The sequence below is a fragment of the Pimephales promelas genome, chromosome 5 (genome assembly GCF_988280905.1).
Source record: "Pimephales promelas chromosome 5, fPimPro1.hap1.1, whole genome shotgun sequence".
Taxonomy (NCBI): domain Eukaryota; kingdom Metazoa; phylum Chordata; class Actinopteri; order Cypriniformes; family Leuciscidae; genus Pimephales; species Pimephales promelas.
Window position 1 is genome coordinate 34,396,874 of NC_142773.1, and position 10,112 is coordinate 34,406,985.

Below are 10,112 nucleotides of genomic sequence, written 5' to 3' on the forward strand. Positions count from 1 at the left end.
ATTATTAAACCAAAAATGTGAAAGCTCACTTTAAAATACCCCCACCTCCTAAATTAGCCTGCAGATGTGCAATGTGTTGAAGACATTATCAGCCATTTTGAAAGAGGCATGTTACATATCTGAAATGGCCATTAGAACAACAACAAAGGAATATAATATTTATCACTTTACAGTGTAATTGTTATGTTTTGGATGTCCTTATAGCAGGAGAGACTATTAGAAAGACAATGTATAAAAACTATTTGTGATCCTCTCAGGTGAGGTAGAAGGATATAATGCCTGAGTTTTGATTTAACTTATTTTTGATGACTTAATGTACACATTGTGGATAGGGCCACTTTAATTAAAATACTCAAGCGTCCACTTTAATAGTAGACAATGTGTCAAAATCAGATAGCACCTCTACAGTAGCTTTCTGACAATAGACCGGTCTTTAGTGTGGACTGGGATAGTGTGGAGAAACGGTATCTCTCTCAGTCTGAGTAATGCAATTTCACAATCTAATTCTGGGCACTCGAGTGCCTCGCTGGTGTGTGCAGGGTAGTGCAGTTCCATAAATGCTGTCTCAAGGTCAACTATAATTACTATATTACCAAATTAGGGAAGACTAGACTTTCTGCTATTTACTAAATCATTATTTTCAGTGAAAAAGCCTCCATTAAAATTGTTTTCTATATGTAAAACTTTGAAGATCAATGTCACCAGTGATATTAATTAACTGGTATTTAAAATATATATTAAAAAAATTACTAAAAAGGATTTTTTTTTTCTGGCATACCATACCACTCTGATACATAGGCTGCACACCTTGAAATAAAATATCTGTCTTGATAGACTCTTCCGCCTAATTTCAATTGCTGCATCAATGTAGGCTACTAGAAGTATATCTATAAATAAAAAAATCTACATATTTTTCAAAATAAACATCAAAATACTGTGGATGTCAAAGATAATCCAATTATCATCACAACTTGCGCCACTGATTTCACCTAAGTTAGCCTACTCAACGAGTTAGTTTTTATTCTCATCAATTTTTTTTCTCATCAAACATTTTGAGCATTATGATCCCAACTCAAATATATTTTTGAATGCTCTTTTTCAGCATTCAGGTTTGCGGTTCAAATGCGATTCAAATGCGGTTTGACCTCGAAACGTGTCTATGATACCCCAAATGCTGCCTAGGTAGGCAGCTCAGGTTTTGAGATGCAGCCAATAGCTAAATTTCGCAATATATAGCCGGTATATGCGGTATTTTAATTATATTTTGACGCTGAAATGCACTCAAACAGTTTAAGTCCCTTACATTTGTAGCTACAAAGTCTCTATACTAATGATGGCATCACTTTGCTCGCGACGATGCTCCTCAACCTTTCCTTACCTGCTCTCACATGTGTTGCTTGTAGGACAAAAGTCAGACTGAAGATTGCACTTAAAACGGAGTTTCTGAGACACTTTTTCGTTTTCCATCTCGTCGACCACCTTTCCTTATCCATGACCGGCGCCCTCAACTGTGTCTTATTTGAAATTCGTTCTTATTCCACAATCCAGATTATTGTTATTTATTTCTGCACTGCCATGAGCAAAAAAATAAACAAAAAATCAAATCAATTGGTTTTCGTCGAAAACAAACTTCTTAGTCCCTCCGCCCAGCAGTCTCTCAGACTGAAGGTAAACGGGCTCTCGTGAAAAAAAAAAGGAAACCCGTTTGTTCCCTGAAGAGCTCAAGTCTTTAGGAGGGTTGGACGTGTGGACTAAACCTGACCCGTGAGGAAAAAGAAACGAACACGGGAAAATCACTAGTCTTGGAAAGATCCGCCCATTATTTTGATGTGAGCTTCAAAAGTTTGACACCGTTCCCCGGAAAGCTTAGAGCAAAGGTGAATCTGACGGATCACACAACACCGGGATGATGGTGATGGAACAGCGGTTTACCAGAGGAGAGAGTCACCTATTGATTGTCATCCTGAATCAGTGACAGAGGACTGGATAAGGACTATCTTCATAGCATTTCACAACTTACTTTATTTCTTACATTCGTAGATTACCATTTGGTAATAGGCTATGTTTTATATACTTTATAGTGTATTCTTTGTCCTGTCTGTTATTTCCACTGCAGGCCTGATGAAATGCCATTTGCTCCACTAGCCTAAAAAGTTGGAAAGTTTATACACTAAACAGTAAAAATGTTGCTTAGAGGCAAACCAAAAATTGGTCTGGGGTAGACCATTTAAAATTCCCCAAGAAGCATTGATAGCCAGAAAAGATACCATCCACATGAATGAGAAAGATGAGACTTCATGGACAACTCGGAATTCCTTCAAGAAACGATCTTGAAAGAGTCTGCTTATTGGATTGCTGTGGCACAGACATCTGAAAAGAATAATTTTTTTAAAAGTCATTGGACAGGTGGTGTCTATGCACTCCAGCAGTCAGTTTCTTTCTCCAGAGTATACTGTTTAGATGCATAATTGACAACACAACAGCCGTTACTGAAATTCAGAACACATTAACCATCATTATGTGTTATCCCGCAATAAATTCTTTTTGAGAATGCAGAGGGGAACAATGAAAACAACTGAGACAAAGAAACTGATTCATCATGTAGTATATCTTCTATTAAAATTCTGTATAAAAGAGAGTATATTCACTGAGACTTGTTTTACTTTAAGAAAAGATGCTTGGTGGGCGAAATGCAAAACTATTCGAAACTATTTAGTTTAATACTAAAAAAACGAAGTATTAAAGCGCACAATCGAATACATTAATCAAGCAGAAAACATTCAAACTTTGTATAAAGTAATGAGGGTTGGAACATGGAAAGATTTCCATGTGTCAGATAGATAGCAATACCTTATGCAGTCAGCATTCATTTCTTTCCCACAAAGCTGAGTAACCACTGCCAGACCATTCTGTCTGGTTTTCAGATGGATAATACATCTACCCAAATGTTTGTAAATGTGAATTCTAAATGTATCATTTTCTTCTTCCCTTTGTCTTTTCATCCACATTTTCTTGAAATAATAAAGACCTACAAACATACGCTGACCCCTTTATTGAGACCGGCAGAAGAGTTCAAGAAAAAAAATAGACATTTCTATTCAGTTCAGAACATACAATTGTCAGCAGGATCCAAATTTGTGTCACTCATTTATCTATAAACCATGTGATTAAGAATTCAGTGTGCATACATCCAAGTTATACCATGCATTATATAATTATTCTATAATTGGAAGTGAATGACCTACACTTTTGTTGTTTTTAGAGATCCCGAACCTTTCAATTTGTTTGACTAGTAGCCTATAACTTACAGTTCAAATTTAACCCAAAAGAAGTATGCTCTCATGCCAGACTTTTTAGATGTTTGTTCTTCAAAAGCAGTTGAAATGAATTTATTCTATATGTTGATCGACCAGGAGTTTTGAGACATGAGTCAACTACTCTGACCTCGGTTTGTTCGCTGCTCCAAACCTTTTGATTTTAGTCAGGCCTTGACCTCGAAGTTTCTTGTTCTTGGACATTGCTTACATCTTGGCTTTTGAGGTTTTGTCTTGACTTCTGTCTTGGCCTGAGATGAGACTGGCGATTCATCTGGATGTTAGTGCTGTGGCATCCTGCTGGTTTAGAAAAATCAACAGGGTTAATGCAGTTAGATTTACCATTCTCTGAGTCTGACATTAGCTGAAATCAGTGAGGTAGGAAGAACTTACATTAAAAGTGTGCGGTAGGTTATGGAAGACTGACCCAACCACAAGTCTCTGGAATGTGTCTAAGCATACAGTTCATTGCTGAAGAATAACCTTCTGCTTAATTTAATCCATGTATTTATTTATTTAAATGTGGTCAAATCTACTAAGGATGTAGTACATTAATACTGTATTTTCATACTTGCACATACACATTAATCCCATTTTACAGTAGTGTGTTGTTTGGTACAGTACGGCAAATATTGCAAAGTTTTGACTATTGAAATGTAACTGTACAGACTATGTACTAAGCCTGCAATAAAAATCTTCAAATATTTGTAAAAAAAAAACTGTGTTTTTTTTCTAGCCTGGCTGCCAGCCCAAACTCCGCCCACAACATTTGTTGGTCGGGAAGTTCGGTCTGGACTCGATCCATTGAGGAGAAATTATGATCAGGCAAAAAATGATCGGGCCAATCAAATTGCCAGGGCGGGCTTTATACGATGATGGACAGATGATCTGGCGGGACGTAATCATCACGTCATTAAAGAACGCTTGTCAAAGATGACTGCAGCTGGAGAATTGAGATGTATAGATTCCGCTGTCGCATCTTTTGTAAAATAAATCGACAGCGCATTCATTTTAATAGACAAACAGAGAACTGCAATCAAGGCATTTGTCGATCGGAAAGATATTTTTGGCGTCCTTCCTACATGGTTTGGGAAAAGTGTAACTTATCAGCTGGCTCTGACGGTCGTTAAGAAGATGGGACGTAATGAAAAGCCTGTGGTCGTTGTGGTTTCTCCTTTGGTGGCACTCATGGAGAAGTAAGTAAAAGAAGCAACACTCGTTATTTAACTTCTAAAATAAATAAAGTTAGGCTACGTTCTGTATTTGAAAACTGCGCTATGCAAAGGAGTTGACTTACTGCGTTGCTCTGATTGGTTGTAGGTCTACCGACTATCCAATTGAGTGCAGAGGTTTTTTTTTTTTTTTCCTGGTTTGGTTACGACACGCCTCATAATCAAAGCCCAGCTGAGGAGTTTCAGACTCATATTCTCTCTTGAATATGAGTATGACGAAGTCAGGCTAGTTTTTTGCAGCACTATGCAGGATTTCTGTTTTTGTCAAACTGTGACCCCTAGAGTCGCCGTGGAGTACTTGTACTGTCGTGAATAGCACTCACGCACAGATGTCTCTGCACTCACGGCCTGATCCCCTCCCCCTGTATACCGGTACCGGATGGAAGCTGTAACGAGTGGAAATAAGGTGTGTCGGATCCATTCTCTGCCTGTGTGGTTCAGCTTCTAGTTATTCAAATGTAGAGGGGCTGAGCCAGCAGGGTTATGAGTGGATGCCTTGGGTGGAATGGAATTTAGTGAATTACCTTTCCGCAGGGACATCCTTCTCACTGAAGGCTCCCGATTTGCCCACTTAATCAAGTCAGAAAACATTGAGGTTGGTGGGCAGAGAGTATGCAGCAGTTGGGTTGACTGGTGGAGCTCTGACAAATATGGCAGTATTGCAAGCTTACCAGAAAATTCTGCTCAAAGACTTTTCCTGAGGCGACCTCTGAACTGTGTATAGCCACAGATCTAGCTTTCGGTGCCACCGAGCAGGTGACCCGCTCTATTGGCCGGTCTATGGCTGCCATGGTGGCAACAGAGAAACATCTCTTGCTTCATTTGTCATTTGTCAGTTAGATAAAGCTTTCCTCCTTAATGCTCCTGTCTTGCCCTCTTGACTGAGATGGTGCATAGAAGAAATGGTTCTATTTAGAACCAGAAATGGTTCCATCCCCTGCTTCATATATGGAACTCCAAAATGGTTCTATATAGAACCATTTTTTTGGTAAAAGGTTCTATTGGCCAAGTATGGAACCCCAGGGTTCTACAGTATATAGAACCCAGAGGAACCCTTTTTTAAGAGTGTATAGAACCTTTTAGGGGTTCCAAATACGTAGCGCTGATAGAACCTTTTAAGGTTCTATATAGAACCTTTTCTTCTAAGAGTGTGGTGGACAGGTTTAGAGAGGCGAGAATGCAGTCGGCTGCCTTCTGTAAGTATACCCGTCCCTGGGTTCAGGCTCCACCTAAGTCGTCTACTCACTTTCCAAGAACGAGTTCCTGAGGAGGAGAGCAGAAGATGAGAGCGGCACAATAGGAGAAAGCCATACACAGATTGGTGTGTTGTGGGTGTGGCAAAGAAAGAGGAGAATGGTTGACCAGGGCTGGGGCCCAAGCTCTCGCCCACTTTTTTCAGTCTCTTCAGTTCCTCATAAAAAATGTGTGCCCTTTCCAGGTACGAGTTCCTGAGGAGAAGAGCAAAAAAGGTTTGTACACATGCCTCAGACACCAAGTTATGCTGACTCAGCATCTCATTCCCTTTCTCAGGGAACTGGCATTACATACAGTATGTAGCTGTAGATGTTCTACTCAAAACAGAGTCTTATGAACTGATTATAATCTGTCTTTGTGGTAAGGAATTAAAGTGGTAAAAAATTCATTAAAATATTTAGTGCTTTTGTTAAAAGCTTTTGTATGGCTTTTTGGTTTAATTTTTTTGCCAATGTGGTTCAGAAACTGAATAATTGCATGTGCAGTACTTGTAGAAGAAACCCATAGTTTTAATCAGTGAATCTACTGAATCAAACTGTATATTGCTGTACTGTATTGTGTTTTGTCAGGAAAAAAAAAACATATAAAGTTGTTCTTTGATAACATTTTTTTTTCTTTTTACCGTAAGCCTACAAGGTTGAAGTTGTGGTTTTAGTGTCTCTACATGTTCTTTATTAGCATTGTTTTCACTGAGGTTTAATCTAGCAATGTCATCCGTGATCTGCAGCTTTTTTTTGAATATATTCCCTTTGAAATACATACAATAGTGTTGCTGTCCTTGTTCTGATTTGTAGCTCAGAAATACAGCATAGTGTACAAACAGTCATCCTATAAATCTTACTTTCTAAGCTGATGAGAAATGAAAAGCATGACAAAATATTCAATGAGAAAATGGCTTCCAATAAATCAGTGTGAATTGTATAATTAGCACCAGATTCTCTGCATGTGTTCACAGCACGTCGGTACATTAATTACAGCATTGCTATTCCCACTGCTCTTCATTTTAAAATGATCACACAACTTGTTTAAACAACTATGGCAACAATAGAGTCAATTCACTGACATCAGTGACTGTAAGAGATTGATAACTCTCTGCATCTGTTAGCACTGGTCAGTATTATCTGTTTTCTTAGGTGCGGATACACAGGGATACACATCTATCTATCTATCTATCTATCGATCTATCTATCTATCTATCTATCTATCTATCTATCTATCTATCTATCTATCTATCTATCTATCTATCTATCTATCTATCTATCTATCTATCTATCTATCTATCTATCTATCTATCTATCTATCTATCTATCTATCTATATACAGTATATACTGTATAACAATATCTTAATCTAGATAAGCTTATTAATTTGAATCACCATGCTGCTTAAAAACAAAATTGGAAATTGGAAACAGTAAGATCTCTGGAAAAAAGTAAACAAAGTACATACTTGGGGTTTCACTGCAGGCTCTTTTACAGACTAGGAAGGTGCTCTGGAAAACACATCATCCCATTCCCTCACAACTCTTCATTCACTCAGGGACTTCTACAGACTAAACAGGAAGTTGAATGGCCGGTATAAGTTGTGCAAATTCAAAGACTTCTAGAGAAAATTTTCTAGATTTAATACTTTATTGCTAGTTCCTAGTTTAACAACCCAGCGTTGCCCTTAGAGTGGAAGTCCTTAATAATTAACACAAAGGTCTTTGTGATTTGGAAAACAAAGTTTTCATAGCCTGATATCTTCAGCTCTCACCAAACATGTGGGAAAATCAAGTGGCAAAAAGAACGGCATTTACATGTAACATTTATTCATTTAGCAGACAGTTCCAAAGTGACTTTGAATTAGGAATACAACAAGTGATTCATCTTCTTAAGAGAAACATGAGAAGTTCTAGGAATAGTTTCAGACATTGTTCAGAGTAGCAGGGAGGAAAATTTAAAGAATGGCTGATTTTTTTTTTAAATATAAAGCTCTGCCTAATAATAAACTTAAAAGTAATATACAACTCCCACAAAAACTTGATTTTTGATAATGGATGGTGGACAATTACAAAAGAAGTATGGTTTGTGCAAAATTGCATTTAATTAGCCTATTTGAGGGTCTGTTGAAGTTTTTCTGTTAAATTGTCTTGTAAATTACGTAACATTTATCATGTGACTTTAATGATGAATACTCCTCGGACCAGGAACAAACCAGCTACCATGTTCAAAAAAAAAACAACAACAACAAAAAAAAAACATACCAACTTAATCAATAATAGTTTTTTAAACCAGGGTTGCAAAATTCAAAATTGTATCACTTTTACTGAAAGAAAACTGCACAAATTAGTGTCACGTTTTGATTTTGTTCATGTCATGTTGCATGTCTATCATGTGATTCCCTGTATGTCATGTGATCCTGTCATGAGTACTGTCATTGGTTAATCGTTTGTTTATTGTTTACAGGTGTCTCTTGTCATTCATTTGTGTATTTAAGCCCTCATGTGCCATATGTCCCAACGTGTTCTCATCCCAAAGCGCCATATACAACGCTTTTGCAAAAGCGTAAATATCCAACACACATGGCACCCTTTAAGTTTTGTTTCTATGTAATCTCTGTCGGTAAACGTCATGTCATGGCCTTTGCGCAATGCTTTTGTTTAACTGATAAATAAACCACACTTGGGTTCTCTATACAACTTGCCTTCAGTGGATCATTACAATTGGATATAAACACTGTCCCACTTTTAGTGATGACCTGACTCTTATCTAAAAATAATAATAATATATATATATTTTAATGAAATGTCTAACATTTATTTACATTTCGCAGGGTTGTGCCATCACCAAAAAAAGAGAGAGAGATAGATTAGAAGAAATGCTCTTAAGCATGCTTTTTATCACAAAAATAAATAACAGCTATAAATATAAAGCAATATGGTTTACATTTATTGGTGTCATAATTCTTGCATTTATATCCCGTGCTTTGCTTGATTTGAGAACTGTGAATTGTCACATCTAGAGACTTTCAACATCTGTTTAAACACAAAAAAACCAAAACAAATTATTTTAAGAAGAATGGCAAAAAGATACAGGGGTGGGGAAAACTTAAAGATGCCACTTTCTCGCTGCACCAGAGATCGTAAATTAGGAGCATATTGGTTTGATTTTCTTTCCAAATATTGCTGTAAACCAAGCTAAAGACCAAAGAGGCAGCTCTGGCCAAAGGGTTTGGAAAAACACATGCACTGGATTAGCTGCACCGTAATCATATCACTTTCAGTGGAAGGAAAATGAAAGGAATGGTGACTGGTCATCCCAGAGAAAATACGACAATGTCCATCAGCAAAAATCAAACAACTGTGGTGGAATGCTGGATATTTGGCATAAAACTGGACATTTAAAAAAAAGTATCATGGGATTTGATGGGAGAGATTAAAAGCAACTAAAAAGATTACAGATGATGCTGTGACTAAGATAAACAAGTACAACACACACAAATCACACAAATCACTGTTAAGTGCTGTTATTGAGCCTATTGCAGCAACCAATGAAATGAGAATAATGAAGGTGCTTCTACCTCGTGCCCACACTTGAGACGGGAGATCCCCCGGTGTCCTCCCAAATTCATCAGCTGACACTTTACTTGTCCTCGAGCATCTGGTTCCAATACCATGATGGAACAATGTGACTGGAAAGAAATCGCACAGGTTTTCCATTATGGTATTTACCAACGTGGTCAAAGTTTTGTTTCCATTTGCATTCCTGGGGATCCACAGAGCTCCAATTGCATCAATATCTTGAGAGTCAATTTCTCATATATTTGATTCGGTTTTTCTCATCTGGCCATTGATAAGACGACATTCCTCAATGCATTTCCTGAGCCAGTCCAGATTCATTTCACATTAAATATTTGATCTGCATCTTTCTTTTATTTAGCAGCCAGATCACATTTACCAGTAATGACAATTTCTTTCAAAAACTGCTATGTATACTATATAGTATATACAGTTTTGAATAACAACAGACTACATGTGGTTTACATAATCAGCTTAAAGCTTAAAAAATAAAAGAGATTTGACAACACAATAAAACTGTGTTAACTAGTTGTGTACCAAACACTAACCTGACAAGCTATCAACAAACTATCCGGGCTGCATTTCCCAATCACACCAATGCTGCCAGTGGTTTCCTATGAGCCCTTCATGTGGAGTTTGAAATATTGGATATGCGAGCACATGAATGACCAAGCAAAGTTGTATTTTAAAGGTGGAATCTCTGAGTTTTATATAATATTACACACACAACTTAGCAAGTTGTGACATTGGAGGG

At 37.4% G+C, this 10,112-nt stretch overlaps 1 protein-coding gene across 1 annotated transcript in view; it reads right to left on the bottom strand.

The window, feature by feature from the left end:
* Positions 1-1,763, bottom strand: part of col11a1b (collagen, type XI, alpha 1b) — an 86,527-nt gene extending 84,764 nt beyond the window's left edge. The window contains exon 1 of the mRNA XM_039677664.2: positions 1,379-1,763. Within this exon, the coding sequence (XP_039533598.2) occupies positions 1,379-1,493 (115 nt within the window). The 5' untranslated portion in view covers positions 1,494-1,763. The remainder of the gene's footprint in view (positions 1-1,378) is intronic.
* Between the last annotated feature and the right edge of the window lie 8,349 nt (positions 1,764-10,112).